The sequence below is a fragment of the Trichosurus vulpecula genome, chromosome 9 (assembly GCF_011100635.1).
Source record: "Trichosurus vulpecula isolate mTriVul1 chromosome 9, mTriVul1.pri, whole genome shotgun sequence".
In the NCBI taxonomy this organism is placed as follows: Eukaryota; Metazoa; Chordata; class Mammalia; order Diprotodontia; family Phalangeridae; genus Trichosurus; species Trichosurus vulpecula.
The window spans coordinates 207,855,137-207,871,768 of NC_050581.1; the positions used below are offsets into that span (position 1 = coordinate 207,855,137).

Here is a 16,632-nt window from a genome sequence, read left to right on the forward strand (position 1 = left end):
AAATACAAACAAATTACAAACAGACATTAGAAACAGACCAAATCATAATTCATAGTTACCAGGAAAGTGTCAACATCAGGGTTCACAAGCCGGAAGGCTCTTAGAGTGGCTGCCCAGAGTCTCCACGTCAACACTCCTCCATGAGTGAGAGCCTCAAGGGAAGATGCCAACCTCTTGAGTTTATATATTGTCATCAAGGTCAAAGGGTGTCACACATGCGACTCGCCCACGTGACCTAAAAGCATCACAAACCTGGGACCAATCCATGCAAACCAGGCTTTCCTTCGAGGCAAGAAGGTCATCAAAGACTCCTAGTATAATCAAAGAAACAAAGGCTGGACTCATCAAGGGCACTTGATTAAACAAGTGCTAAAAATAAAGAAAACAGTAAAAAAAAGAAAAAAGTCCCACCTTAATTAATATTACACTCAGCTATTACAGTTGCTCTATAATTAATCAAGACTAGTTTTAGTATTAATGCCAGAAATAAAACATTTGTGTCTTGACTAGTATTAGATAATTTATTTGGAAATGTCGTGAGTGCATGTGTATTAAAGAGGGCCAAGGACATTTTGGCAGTTAAGGATAACAGTAAGCATCCTTATGACAGTCCTCTCTTACTAAGAAACTGAATTGCTCCACATACAGTTCTGCGTTCTCTGTTAAGTACTGAGATTATTGAAGAGCAAACAAACTAAAATTACTATGGTTTATATAAAGATGATTGAGCTGTGATTTCTATCAAGTATTTTTCCTTTTTAGCTTGAAGTGACTGAGAAATATGAAGCCTATCGAGACGCAATTGAGGGTATGCCTTCATTCCAGATGGAGCTACAGTTGTATCAAAAGAAAATGCAAGAACTTGCAGATAGTGCAGACAAAATAGCGAGGATCTTGAAAGAGGTTTGTATTGTCTAATGCTAACATCTGCACTTCAGCAGCCCTTCACTGCTTCCTGCATGGAGGTAAACCCTAGTGCTCAGACTCTGCCAGCTGAATTCAAGCTCTAGCATTTTCCACCAGGCTTTTAAGTAGGATCCCCCACATCATCTCCTCTTATCATCCTAAATGTGCTCCCCTCCAAAAATATGGACATTGTTCTCATAAAGATGAGACAGGCATACAGGTTGATAATTATCAAGATTCTCTCAATGATCTCGGTGGCAGTAGAAATGTCTACAGTTTTTTCCCCGTTTGCTCAGCATCTTCCCCAGATAGTGAATATCACAAGATAACATCCCTTGAAACTCTCAAAATTGTGTTCCTTCCAAAATGGACCTCCTTTATGCACACTTCACCTCCCATAGAACATTAGAGACTGGGATAGTAGAGTCCAAGTGTGGCAGCAAATGAATGCTGTGCAACAGAGAGCCATGATTTCCTAAAAGATCCTTTTTTGTCTTTTGCTATGTAAATGAAAATACTCTCTTCTTTATGTTTCAGGTTCAGAACTTTTTTTTAAGAGGGAGAAAAATGGCTTGCCTGCTGTTTAAACTATGATATTCAGTTGAGGAAACAACCCAGAGTTTGTGCTCCAGGGCATCTTTCTTGTACAAGTATTACTGTGTTACTGTGAGGATCAAAATTTAAAGGAAAGAAGAAAAGAGACTAGATCACATCTATACAGTGATAGCATGACCCTCCTCCCCCCCCCCCCATCATCTCTGTGAAACAAAATTCCATTTTTTAAACAATTTTTAAGAAATTGTGCTATATGATTATGACTCATGGAATACCACCGTTCTAGAAAAAGCAAAATTTAGGGTCAATAATAGATTGCCAGGCCTGGAGTCAGGAACACTTGAGTTCAAATGTGGACTTAGTCACTTACTGGCTGTGTGACCTTGGGTAAAGCATTTTATCCTGTTTGTCTCAGTTTCCTTATCTGTAAAATGAGCTCTAGAAGGAAATGGCAAACCACTCCAGTATCTTTGCCAGGAAAGCCCCAAATGGGGTCATGGAGAATTGGACATTACTGAAGTGACTGAACAACAACAAAATTTTATTTTATATTTTAAATCCATAATACCATCTGTTGTTAACTTCTAATTTTCCTTGTAACGACTCAACAACAACAAAGAGTAATGAATATATATATATATATATATATATATATATATATAGTATATGAGAAATATCCTCAAGTATATTTGTAATGATTAAGTGTTTGAACAAGCTGTAAGAAATCACCAAATTAAATGACTGGAAAAGTATTGGGACAGCCATTTCATGAGATGTACAGCCATAGGGTGCATTGATAGCCAGTTACTTTCAGGAAGCTGGTTATAAATGGCTCCTCTTGTGACATATAAAAGGTTTGAGAGAGACAATTTCTGGGTCATTAATCATTTTATTAATTATGGCTAGCAAGTAATTAGTAAAAGGATTGATCATCCAGTCATATCTTGTGGACCAAAGACAGATCATGGCAGCCTATTGAGGCTTATATGCCCTTGAAAGAGGGAGTGTTAGCTATAGGCGGGAATTAACTGATTGGTTAACAATTAATGAGAAGAATGAGTATTATGGTGAGGTGAACCTAGTGAGGGGGATGTGACTTTAATTATGTCACTTTCACTCCCAGACCACCCTAACATAGGGCAATCTCGACAAAGGATCTACACCCCTGTCCCCACAAGCCTGAGTAGAACAGAGTGGGCTTCCCTACTTCATTGGTATCTGAACAAGATTGAGGAGAATGTTAAATCTAATCTCATTGTCAGCCTTACTCTTCAGGGGTCATTTGACCTGGTAGAGAATGAGGAAATAGGAAAGGAAAAAATCCTGGATCTTCCTAATAGTAAATGGTTAGTAATATTAGAAATGATCATTTCTCTCATTCCCTCATTTAATTCTATTGAGAGACACAATCTCTCATGATATGACAAGCACTTCATCAGAGATTTTTAACCATGGTGTGGGGATCAGAATTGTCCAGCCTACAGGAAAAGAGACTGAGGCAGAACTCTGGGCCAATGGCATTTTATTAAAGGTCCATGGACAATTCTAATGAAGTAGACCCCGTACCTTCCTCACAATCTGAGGTGCTTCCTTCTTCCAGTACCTTGTTTTTACAGTGTTTGATACCCAGATATGCAAAAAAGGCACGGCAAAATTCAGAATCTGACTGGTTAATAGACCTTGCTCTTGAGGGCCAAAAATGACATATCAGTGAAGGCTGGGGTGGGGGGATCTCCACTGACTGGTCATAGGATGGTCACTTGCTCATGTTGGGCAAGAGAGAGGGATCTGGAGGTACAATAATAGATTATTGAACTTTCCAAAGCTTCAAGGCATATCTCCCACCCATGCTGGGTTTGATATGGAATTTGAGTAAAACAGGATGGAGATAGCTTTGTCAGCATTCTCGTGGTTGTGCAAGTGAGCTTCCTAACTTGGTAAACAAGTCGTGAACATTACATTAAAGTTTGAGGCCCACCATAAGAACCTAGCTATCCGTATAAGATTTATCCCTATATAAGATGTATCAAACTGATTCATTAGAGTAGGGGTCCAAATGAATTATTTCTCACAATGGAGCTTATGAGGGAGAAAAGGGAGAGATTGCATTGATATAATCAAAGGGGCAGTCCCCTCTGGTAGGCAAACTTTGCAGATAGAAGACACCCAGGGAAAAAGCAAATGGTAAAAAAAAATAATAAAATTGTCCATTTAAGGCTCACAAGTCTCCTGTCATACAGCTGCATGGACACTATCCAATGCATGGCACCAGGTCACTTGTAGAGCTCTTCTCTGCCAAAATAATCTTTCACAAAATTGGTGTTAACACAGTTTTAAATTTGCTTTTCCAGTAACCCCATTGATTAGTGAGAGTTAGCTCAAACCTTATTATTAGCAAATCAAATTGGGAACCTTTTAGACTGGAGAATTTACATTTTTAGGTTAGTCCATTGTCATGTTGATATATCTAAGAAACTCAGATACAACCCCAAAATTAGAAGCCAATCTTAACACTTGATGTTGTTCATTCTCCCATTAGGAGAATGAGATTGTGCTAAGGAACTAATAACAGAACATTTTTTGTAAGAAGATGGACTCTACTGAATTCTCTCAAAAGTTACCTTATTAACTACAATTGTAACTAAGTTGTTTATAAGACGTTTTCGATTTCTAGCCATTTTCAAATGAATCATCACTAGTGAAAATGGATGTCTCTTTAAGTGGATGTCTCTTTTGGGCATTTACAAGGTAGACCACAAGCCATTTTTCATTTCAGATAATTAATTGTGCTGCTATTCTTTTCATTAACACAGAACTCAAAAAGAATATTCAGAGTCCAACAAAAGGTTTCCTTTCAAACAGCAAAGTCTCACTAATTACAGTAGGACTGGACACAATTGTTATCAATGCCATCAAATTATTGCAATAAATTAGCTGACAAAATTTAGAAGGCCTTCTAAAAATCACACAAAAACTTTTACCTAAATATTACTTTCTAAAATTCTCTTTCTCAGAAACAGTTTAAAATTTATCCTGATGTAAAAAGATAATCACTAGACTTTTATGAAGTAAATTAGTTGGAAACCTCCAAACTGATAGTTATCTCTTATTTAACCATTAAACTAAAAAGTAAATCTTTAAAATTGGAATTTATCAAAACTAAGTTGGTATCATAAAGAAATCCCAAATTGTTATAAATAAAATGAAGTCCTAATTACCACAAATAGCTTCCTAATTGCCACCCCCCTGTCATCAAAAAGTGTTTTAAGTGATAGCCAAATAATTTTAGATGAAACTTTCTTTTAAATATAGGCAAATGTGAAAGTTTATAATTTCTTAAATGACAGAATTTCCTTCAGAATATCACAGCACATGGTTATTAGCAAGGCTGAGAAAAATGACCTAACACTTTTCAAAACCATTTTTATTTTTTTTTCTTTAAATTCATGTTCTGACATTCATATTACAGGAAAAATTACTTTCTAAACAGCCTCAGAGACAGCAGTTTACCAGATTTTACAATATAAAAAAATTTAGAAACATAACAATACCATAAACAAAATTATGTATTTGAAACTTGAAACAAAGCCCATTACCAGTCAAGTGGTCACAATTCAGTTGAATTTGTTGCCAAATCACCTTACACAGAAAATCGTTCATCTCATCACCATTGGCAGTGTATACTGATCGCATCTAAAAGCCCATATAAAGTTAGCAAGCACAAAGCAATTACATCTAATTAAAGAAATAACAGTTCACCATGCAGTGTTTGCCCTCTTCCAGACAGGGGTGAGGGGGGGTGCTACTGTTGTCCCCTTACAGAGTAGTAAACTGTGGTAAACAGACATGAGGTAACTTGCTTGGGGCCACACAGCTAATACATTTCGTAATGCCAAATAGCGCTTGTCTTTTATATTAGGTTCTGCTTTACCATAGTTATCCTGATAGGAGACTGCATTCTGATTTCCTTCAGGACAGATTTCAGACCAAATAAAATAAAATCTGGCTATGTAATTGCTGATGGTAACAACCCTTTCATTTATTATTACAGCAGCCTCCTCTCTGGTTCTCTTCCCTGCTTGGGTCTACACATTATGCCTGGATGAATGTGGCTTCTGATACTGCCTTCACCATGTTCCTTACTTTTTGAAAAACCTATCATGATTCCCTGTTAACTATCAAGTCCAAATTCCCCTTTCTCACCTCTCAAGGTTAATTTAATCTTGTGTTTAAATTGTGTTTAATTGTTCCAGGGTACAAGAAAGACAAAGAAGCAAAACAGTTACCTAAACCCTCGTTTTTTTGGTTAATCCTAAATACATTCTCTTACACAGAACCAGTCCCTGGAGGACCAGATTGAAAGTGCTCAGACAGAATTAAAGAAACTGAAGACCGAGGAAACCTCATTGAAAAGACTAGTCATTGTTGAGAAAGAGAAACTTGCCACAACCCAGCTGAAGATAAATAAGAAGCATGAGGATGTCAAGCAATATAAACGCTTAGTACTTGAGTATGAATTGAAACTATTTTCAGTTGCATGATGCAATATTCAAATTGATCAGTATTCTATCAGTTGGGATCTTTTGATAAAAATCATTGCTTTCATAATTAGCCAAAAATATAAATTTAAGTAACTATGAAGTTCACTAATACCCCCCCACCTTTAGAAAAAAAGGTAATTCCATTTCTTTTATGTAATTTTAAAAAAGTGGGCCTTTTGTTTATGGCTTATTTCAATCCCATTAACTTTATGAGCTGTCCAAATTATTTCTTATATTGGACAAACTGGATCCCATTTGGAAACCTTTTTCTAAACAGCAACATTAATATGCTCAGATTTCTGGAAGGCCGTTAACTCAGTGTTGACATTCTGGGGGGGAAGTGCCTTGACTATCTGTCTTGGCCATAGTAATGAAAATATCCTGTGCCGTTAGTTGTATTAGTGGTTCTCAAAGTATGTTGTTTCTAGCTTCTCTGCCGCATATAACAGTATAACAGGATGTTCCTAAAGTCTGGACACATAGGCAGAAACGCATATTTTCAAGCAATGAAATGAATGAAATTTTCAACAACATTTCATTTAATTGAAATATTAACAAATAATATCTTCAATATGCTTTCCATCATTTGTGATGCAGAGGTTGATGCGCTTTGCAAGATTCTCATGAACTCGATGCAATAACTCTACATTGTGCACATTCACTCTTTATGTGTTCGATCAAGAGTGTTGCATCTGTGATTTTCATTGAGTATACCTTCTCCTTTAGCATACCCCAGAAAAAGAAGTTGCTGAACAACACAGAGTCTTCGGTGAAATGGTTAATGAGATTTCCTCTGTGTCCAGACTTTAGGGACACCCTGTAGTATTTGTATTTATAATATGAAAAATTCTGCACTTCTGTCCTGCTGAGAATTGAACATTTACTTGCTATTTTAATTTTAAAATTGGCATTTCATCAAATAAAATCTCTTCCTATTAATTCTAATGGTGTGTATAAGGCCTTGGCAAGTAGGAGCAGGTGATTTTTAATGCTTGAGAACCACCGATATTTTGAAGAAATATGTTTAGCGTAACTATCAAGATAACTTAGGATCTCCTAAAGTCACCCTTCATATTCTAACATGCAAAAACTTACGGAAACATAGTTGTTTTAGAAATTTAAAAATTCTTAGTCTTTTGCCAACAGAAGACCGTTGTCTTGAATTATCTTGAATTTGTTTTTTTGGTTAAAAATAAAAAGCCCTGTTGTAAAGGCCCATTGCCTAGATTTAGAAATGTTTTGGGATAGAGTAATTTGAATTGTACTGGAGTTTGACTATATAAGGTATATCCTGAGTTTTAAGTACTTGCTTTTAGGTGTTAAAACTCACTAATATGAAATAATTCTAACACTCTACTTTGGACTTTTTAACTGTTTGTTTTTATATCTTGAGTACAGTTGTAAGTTTTCTCAAAGTGTTTTTTACTTGACAGGAATAAGGAGACATGAGTATCTTGCATTTCCATTTAAAGTTTGTCTTTTTCTATTTGTGCGTTCGCTCAAAGAGCAGCCATCAAATTCCACTGTCTTGGTTTTTCCTATAGAGAATGTAATAAACTTCAGGAGAAGAGAGGAGCCATATGTGAACAAGTGACAGCAATTAATTGTGATGCCCAAAAAATCAGACGTGAAATACAGCAGCTCAAAGATGTCACAGAAAGTGAGAAGCTAAAGTTCCAGGTGAGGAGAGCTTTGACCTTTAGATGCACTGGAATTGCCAAGTAAAGGGAGTGACAGCTCGGGTAACTGGTGTGTTCTTGGCAGTGTTCTCTGCAAACGTTCATTCATCGAACCATAAGCACAACCAGCAGACAGAATCTCTTCAAAACCCTTGGTTCTCACAGTTGTTTTTAATTGTTATTAAAAGCATGTTCATTTTTTAGAAATTAAGGCTTCACTGAAGCTACTGTCTTTTAAAAAGTGCTCCAATTAATGTTTGTTCTGATAAAAAAGAATCTGAGAAGTGCTAGATGATATCAGTGTTAAACGTGTTGTAGTGATGGGCAGTCAGTCCACAAGCATTTTTTAAACATCTGCTACGTGCTGGTCCCAGGTGCCAGGGACAGTGACAAAAAGCGCAAGACTTCATTGCTTGTCCTCAGACTGAAACAGTTCCTGCCCTCAAGGAGATTGCGTTCTTCCAGGGAAATGACATACAAGCTCACACGTATACAACATACACACACACACACACACACACACACACACACAGAGGATATCTGGAATGGACAAGCTAGGGAGGCAGGAGCAGTTGGGTATCCTGGGACTTGAGCTGAGAGATTTTCTTCAGCCCAGGTAAAGAGGGAATGCATACCAGGCACTGGGGTGGCCGAGGCCCTGTGGAGAAGGGAGATGGGTGGGTGGAAAGAAGGTGAGTGTGGACGTAAATACCTGCTCTTTGAGCTATAATGGAATTCACCGGCACAATTAATATACCCGGAATATATGTGTTAATGGTGGGGAGCAGAAAGGAAATAAGCGCTTATTGAGCCCCAGGCACCGTGCTAAGCGCTCCTCACAACAGCCCCGGGAGGTAGGTACTGTTATAATCTCAGTTGTGAAGTGGGAGAACCTGAGGCTTACGAAGCCTAGAGTCACTTTGTCTGAGGCTGAATTTTAACTTCCATGATCCTGACATGAGCACCACTTAAGGCCTCTTCCACTTAGCATCTTTGTGCCTTCCCAGACCATAACTCAGTCCTGGCCTTCACTTCCCCAGATGTAATGTTCCCACCGTGAGAATGTACACTCCTTTGGGCTGAGAGCTAACTTGTTTTTATACTTGTATTTTCAACCCTTAGTACCAAGGTTGGCATGTTAAGCATTTAATAAATGCTTTGTGTTGATTCATTTACCGTAGGGGACAAGAAGAGATGTGACATCTAATGAAGGTGAAAAGAAGGCTGGGACAAGAGTTTGCATTCTTTAGATTGATGAGATTACTAAGCCTTCTAAGTTGTATTAGGGTAGCGTATAGGAATTCTTGACTGTGGAAGGCCTTTAATGCTAGGCTAAGTTTGAATTTTGTTCTGTAGCCAGAGGGATTGACTTAAAGGTTTTTCAGCAGGAGAGTGACATGGACAGAGCTTTCCTTTAGGAATATTTATTTTTTCTGTGTGGAAGACGGACGGGAACGAGAAGAGCCTGAAATCAGAGACATGAGACTGTTGAAGTTGTCCAGATGAGAGGGATGAGCATCTGAAGTGGGCAGATGGTTGTGGGGAGTGGAAAGAAATGTTCTGGCAGTCGACTTAGCAGTTGATTGGATCTGGATGGGAGAAGGGACGTGAAGATGGAGATGAGAGAAGTTGAGATGACCACCTGGTGGTCAGGGAAAGGAAGCAAAGACCAGCATAGGGATTTGGGTGCAACAAGCAGACAGCAGATTGTCCTGTTCACAGGAGCAGTGTCACGGTGTATGCAAGGACCTCTCCCTCTTGGCATCAGAGGAGGGGCGGCCAGTGCTGGCTAGACTTCCAGAGAAATCCAAGTTTCCATGAAGCAAGAACATGGACTATGAAAAGGAGAGATTGAGAATGGGGAACAGCTTAACCACATGATGGGAAGGGAAGGGACTGGGTGAACTGGATTGGGATAAGGTCACCAGCAAAGGGTGTTTGCCACTGGCAACTCTGAAATCCAAGAATTTACTAGAGATTATAAAATCATAGGTGTAGAGTAGAAACAGCCTCACCAACCACATAGCCCAAGCCCCTTGTTTGACAGAGCAGGAGACTGACCCTGGAATGGGAAGTGCCTTCCCCAGGGTTACATAGGCTGTAAGTGTCATGGGGGAGACTGGACCCCACAGCCGTCCCTCTAGAGCTTGGGCTTTTTGCTCTGGAGTGATGAAAGATTGCTGATTTGGTCTTTGATTTCCAAACCCCAGATGGAGGTAGAACAGAGCCAGACTTGGGGGTGGGGCGTGGGGGTGGGGGGTGGTCCTTGCTCCTCAGGTACCAGAACAACTCACCAAGAGACGAGGTTGTGATCTGCATCAATAGAGCCTATACATACTGAGACCATTGATTTTATGAAATATTGAGGTAAATTGTAGTTTATTCAAAATAAAACTCATGACCTTTAATTTTTCCTTCTAGGAAATCTTCCTCACCTTGAAAAGTGCTGTGGAGAAATACCATGAAGCCATGGAAAAGGCAGCAGAGGAGGGCAAAGCTAGAATTAGTGACAAAACTGCCGAGCTAAAGAGGGAGTTTGTCATTTAGACTGCCAAATTGCTTCATTTTATTGGTTCAGAATTTAAACAAGCAGGTGAAGGTTCATAGTTAGAGACAAGATAACCCAGTGAGACCATCTGAGTGTTAGGATAGTAGACTGGGGCTCTCTGGATGGCAATTAAAATGTGCTTTGACACAGAATGATCTAAAATACTAACATGCTTTAAAACTTCTTTTAAAGAAATCACTTGTCAATAAAGTAATTTTCCTCTGGAGTCATGTGTCTGGGCTTTGGAGGAGGAGTTGCTTTTTCAAACACTTTTGGAGAGCTGCAGCAGTTAGACACTTTGCTAACCACATTTACATTGGGCTTTAAGGTTATGGATCAGCCCTCTTCCCTCCATGATGTCACTTGATCCTCACATGAACTCTAGGAGTTCATATGACTGTTATGGTCACCATTTTACAGTTGAGAAAATGACGTTCAGAGAGGTTTTACTGACTTGCTCAGTCATCCAGCAGAAGGCTGGCTTCCAATCCATGTCTCATGCCCAACCCTCTTCTGCTGGGCCCCATGAAGTTCTTCTGTAGCACATGCCCCTACATGCCTGATGGCTAGATGAGCTTTGTTCTCTCTAAAGGATGGAGTATCCCAAAATCTGACTAGCAGTTTAGCTTTCCTTTGTTGCCAAAGATACCAGTGGGGCTGACAGCTTTTCCCTCCGTGCTTACACCAAGTGTTCATCAACCATGCAGGTCATGGCTAAGTTTAGTATTTGGAACTTTGACCCATATACCTGAGAAGAAGGGAAATGCTCCTTGACTCATGGTCTTACCTATAAACTTCTTGGACATCTAGATGTCATATGGTATGTGAAGTTGGAACTGTAAAATTGAAGATAAGTTTCTCACTCCAAATCGACCTGAAAACTACTCTTTTGACCTTAATGTCTATTCCAAGTTTATTTAATCCAGGTTTAAGTGGGATTTTGAGGAGAGAAATACTGAAATGAAGATACAGAAAGAGGCTTCCAGTGATTTTTTGGTATTTAGTCAGCTGACTGCTGTGGGTAAAGCCAATATTTAATTTCAAGTGGCTAATCTGTTTTATCACAAAGCATGGGAAATTGAAATTTGCAGCTAGCAGGGTGGAGTTCATGCATCTGATTAGAGCTTAACAGGATGTTTCTATGCTTCCTGTTTTTTTATAGCACCAAGGGAAGTTTTATGCTAAATTCCATTTTCAGATAAAATGCGTGCCATGATTTCCAATTAAGTTGGCTCCATTTATCACTGATTGAAATACAGTTCTTGAGGTGCAGATCCAAGATGGTGGAGTAAAGGCAGGGACTCGCTTGAGTTCTCCCAAATTCCCCTACAAACAAGTTTAAAATGATTCCTTGAAACAGATTCTGTAGAGTCTGAACCAACAGGATTGGGGTGAAAAGGTTTTCCAGCCCAAGACACCTTACAGGGTTAGCAGGAAAGACGTGTGTCTGGTGGGAGTGACCAGCAGCCAACCTGGTCACAAGGAGATTACAGGGGACCTTTGGCTGGCACTGGGTGCATTACAGGAGCGTTAATGTTGGTTACGGTTGGATTAGAGATGCCTCCTGCCTCCTGACCTTCACTCAGGTTAGCCTCCTGGGTGGGGAAAGGGGAGAAGGGGGGCTGGTCATCCTCCAGAGAAGAGGGTTTCTGGCTTCATCAGTTGGATCCCTTGGCCCCCACACCCTCTGCTCCACTGCCAGGTGTGGGGGGTCCTGTAGTCTAATCCTAAGCCTAAATTGGTGCTGAGTCAGGCCTTTCCACACACCCTGCCCCCCCCCCCCCAGCTCCAGGCTTCTACTCATTTCCCTTTCATCTGGGCTTCTGCCCCCACTTCCCACTTCATCACTTGAGAATTGGACACCCTTTCAGCAGCTTCTTCACTGGGATGATAAGATTTAATGACCTTGGCCCAAGAGAAAATCCCAAGGCTCATATTTGATAAGTCCTCAAAGACCTGCATAGAAAAGGAGAATTTACAGAGTCCTTTGTACTGTTCTCAAAGAGTACGTTGTTACTATTTTTCATTTTAAAGTAAAATACACCCAATTAACTAAGTAACAGTTTTTAAACATTGTAACCACACTCTTACAGCTTAATTCATAATTTTACAGCATCCAGATCAAAAGAGAAGTTAATTTTCTAAGGATACAATTGCTTCACCTTTTAGAAATCCACCAGGATAGGTAGGTGACTGGAGGGGCCTGGCATCAGGAACTCATCTTACTGAGTTCAAATCTGGCTTCAGACACTTCCTAGCTGTGTGAGGCAAGTCACTGAGCTGGAAAATTCTGGAAATGTCAGACCACTCCAGCATCTCTGCCGAGAAAAGCCCAAATTGAGTCACACAGGGTCAGATGTGACTGAAAACAACTGAATACTAGAGATCATTTTTCAGATCAACAGCCTTTCTTATATAGTGGTTTCCCCAAAATCCCAATATGAGACAAATTAGAAGCATAATTTATTTTAAATTTATTTCTTTTTAGTTTTCAACATTCACGTTTATAAGATTTTGAGTTCTAAATTTTTCCCTCTCCCTCCACTCCCCTCTCCACAAGACAACCTGCAATCTGCTATAGGTTAAATACATGTATGATCATAGTAAACACTTCCACATTAGTCATGTTCTGAAAGGAGAATCGGAACAAAAGGGAAAAACCGTGAGAATGAAAAACAAAAATAAAAAGAGAAAATAGTCTGCTTTGATCTGCATTCAGACCCCAAAGTTTTTTCTCTCGATGTGGATAGCATTTTTCTTCATGAGTCTTGTGGAGTTGTCTCAGATCATTGTGTGAGGTAAATAAATGAAATGTGAAGACTTCACAGGGGAGGATGTGTATAATATTCATATCTATACTAAGAAATGTTTAAAAATCAAGAAATAGGGAAGGGGAAGATTCTGAGGCCATGAGAGTCTGATGGCTCAGCCTCTGGGAAAGTTTACCCTGAAACTTTTTTGTTCTTCTGGTTCTGGCTTAAAGATTTGCTCAATAAGAACAGGGTCATAATAATCTGTTTTTCTCTACTGTAAAGAATGGAGAGGGTCTCCCCCTCCCCTTATCCTATTCTCCTTCTTTAGATTTATAGCTGTCACCTTAGTTGTAATCATTAACTAAGGGAATGGGAATTGGAGTTTCTGTGCCTCAATTTCCCAGTTCTTTGTCTAGCTTGCATGCTCAGATTGTAAGCCCACCTCCCAGCCAATGGTGAGAAGGGTCAGAGGTAGGTAGGAATTCTCTTGTGTCAGGTATAATTATGGGTGCCTTGCACTTTGTAAAGTGCCTCCCTTGCTGGATACGTTCTAGTGGGGGAATGCCCAGTTCTCGAGAATTGGATAAAATTTATTTCTGTTCCCATCCTGAGATGGCTCCTTATTAACTTTTAATTGGTGAGGGTCTTTCATCCCACACAATTGCATTGCTGAGAAGACAGACCTATGTCTGTCAAAGCTGGCCATGGATCAATGTTGCTGTTACTGTGTACAATATTCTCCAGGTTCTGTTCACTTCACTCAGCATCAGTTCATGCAAGTCTTTCCAGGTTTTTCGGAAGTCTGCCAGCTCACCATTTCTTATGGAACAATAGTATTCCATTACATTCACATACCACAACTTGTTCAGCCATTCTCCAATGGATGGGCATCCCCTCAATTTCCAATTCTTTGCCACCACAAAAAAAAAAAAGCTGCTATAAATATTTTTGTACCTCTGGTTCCTTTTCCCTTTTTGGATCAGTTCACAACTCTACCAACAATGTATTACTTTTCCAATTTTCCCACATCTCCAACATTTTATCATTTTCCTGTTTTGTTAGCAAATCTGATAGGTGTGATGTGGTACCTCAGAGTTTTTTGAATTTGCATTTCCCTAATCAATAGTGATTTAGAGCATTCATTTGAATATAGATAGCTTTAATTTCTTCATCCAAAAACTGCTTGTAGAAGCATAATAGGACAGTTAGAGATTTAAAACATTGTAAGGGATGACTGAATTTTGTTTCCACAGAAATTATATGAAACACCATACTGGTGGGTAATGTAAGGGAAATCTTCGGCTCACAGTTTTTGTCAATTCTCTTAGCAATTGAGAAAATTCCTTTCTCATGCTATGTGATGCAAACAAACTGGGAAGAAATAAAAAAAAACTATTAAATAAAGAATAAAGTATAAGGATGAAAGGGGGGAATTGAAATGTGAAAAAGGGGGATATAATCAGGGTGTGGGGCTTAGGTATTCAGATTCTGAAATGCTGACCAATGAGATGTGGAGTGGGAAATTCGAATCAGGATGATTATAAATAGCTTTTGTAATTGTCTTAAGGTGTGCTTGTGCCTACAAAGTGATTCTTTTTCACAAGGTGTTAAAGACCAAGTCACCTGGCAGAAATGACGTGAAATAAAAATCTTTTTTCTAAATTCACTCATGGCCAGGTGGCATTCTTGGTGAAACGATTATTTCTCACAACATGAAACAAATTTGCCAGTCAAATGACATCGACTCAGCTGAATGCATTTCTGCATCCTCTCCTAGAAAAATCCAGCTGTTCATTTGACAGAGTAGAACGGAGGCATTCTGATCCAATTACATTTAATCTGGTTCTTACACCTCATAAACCTATCACCTTAATGCCAAAGTTTAAGTCAATTTTGCATTAAGACCTGATATGAGGGTCAAAGAGCCCAGTGATCCCATGGGAGAACATATTCTAATTTAAATGAGGAAAATCTCCTTCCGATCAACCTGTATTGACAGTGATCAATGCCCATCTTTACGCCCCTTTCAGGTGGGATCCTGGCACTTGGCTCAGAGTAAGGAGGGGAGGGAGGTATGGGGGAGGGACAGCCTGGAAGGGGGAGGGAAGGAGGCATGGGAGAGGGACAGCCTCTCCAGATGGGGGAGGGGTGTGGCTCAGGTGGGTGGGGTTTGGAAGCCTGGGAGGAGTCGAGGGCGGAGGAGGGAGTCATGCCAGTGGCCAAGACCTTCCACGTGGTGGAGGGCGTGGCTTGAGGAGGAGAGGGCTAGCCGGATCCTGATTAGAGGAAAGGACCCACCCTGGAGGCTTCAGGGGCGGGGCTCTTGGAACTAGGAGGCCCCTCCCAGATCGGGCTGGCGGGAAGTTGGGGAGCTGACGTCAGTGCCTCCGGTGCGAGTCCCGGGAGGTGGGAGCCAGCCCCTCCTCCCACCTGACCCCTGCTGGCCTCCTGGCCTCCTGGGTCTGGTCCTCCCCTTCTGACATCTTGGTGAGTGTCCTGCAGGTCCGCCAGGAGCACGCCCCCTCTCCCCCCCGCCACCCTGGGCCTGGCCACTGGACGAGCCCCCTGCCTCCAACTCCTCTCCGGACCCCCAGTCATTTCCCAAACATCCGGGGTCCCCCTCCCCAGTTTTACTATTGTGTCACCCTCCCCAGACCTCCGACTTTGCTCTTGGGGACCCAGAAGTCCCTCTTTCAGCCTCCACAGCAGGACTGCGTGTCACGTGTCCCTGCTCCTCTCCCCATAGGTCCCCCCCCCCATCCGCCCGGGACCCCAAGGACCGCCCCCTGGGATGCTCTTGCCTGCCCCCCCCCCCCCCCTTGCCCGGCCTGGCTCTTGACCTGCTTTCCCATCAGGACCCAGGTGTCCTGTCTCTCTGCCCCTCCCAAGGCTGGCCCCCACCCCGAGGACCCCCCCTTCATGCTCCATGCCTGGCCCCCCTATTCGGCCCGCTCTTAGACCGCTTCCCCATCAAACCCAGGCCTTGGCTCCCGGTTCATTTCCCTGAGAAGTCGAAGCTCCACCGGGGCTCTCAGGAGTCCCCCCGGGTCCCTACTTAGACCCCAGGTCCCAGGCCCGGCGTTCTCAGCCTGGAGCCTTTCAGACCCTCCCTCTGCCTCCTCTTTCCGAGCGCTCGGGGTTGAATCCCAGTCTCCGGCTTCTCCTGGTCATTGCCTGGATCGTTCCTCGTCCTCCGCCGTCCCTGACTTCCCTCCCTGTAAAATGGTAAACTCAGTTTCTAGAACTTAGTAGCATTACATGCTCAAAGCCTTTTCAGAACTTGTTATTAGAACATGGTCAAGGCCTAAATATTCCATTAGAATAATTTATTTGACATACGAATCATCTCATATTGTTGCTTTCTCAAAATTTTCCGTTTTCACTAATTTCCCATTAAGGAATAGAAGATTCTTTTGGGATCTAATTCCATCCATGAATACATAGCTACCAGTACTCATGATAAGTAGATCCTTTTCATCCCCATGTTCAACATTACACAAATGATTTTGCTTTAAGATGCTTAATAACCAACAACAAAAGACTTGGGATGGGATGTGTAAATATAATCATCCCAAATGGAATATAGAGAACAGTTTATATGAAATGAGTTTTCTGTAGTAAAACATTCAGTCATTAACCCTGTCCAAATG

At 40.9% G+C, this 16,632-nt stretch overlaps 1 protein-coding gene across 1 annotated transcript in view; it reads left to right on the forward strand.

Annotated features, from left to right (window-relative positions):
* Nucleotides 1-10,455, forward strand: part of NUF2 (NUF2 component of NDC80 kinetochore complex) — a 42,971-nt gene extending 32,516 nt beyond the window's left edge. The window contains exons 11-14 of the mRNA XM_036738968.1: nucleotides 763-903; nucleotides 5,796-5,971; nucleotides 7,547-7,682; nucleotides 10,103-10,455. Of these exons, the coding sequence (XP_036594863.1) occupies nucleotides 763-903; nucleotides 5,796-5,971; nucleotides 7,547-7,682; nucleotides 10,103-10,228 (579 nt within the window). The 3' untranslated portion in view covers nucleotides 10,229-10,455. The remainder of the gene's footprint in view (nucleotides 1-762; nucleotides 904-5,795; nucleotides 5,972-7,546; nucleotides 7,683-10,102) is intronic.
* Nucleotides 10,456-16,632: the final 6,177 nt, after the last annotated feature.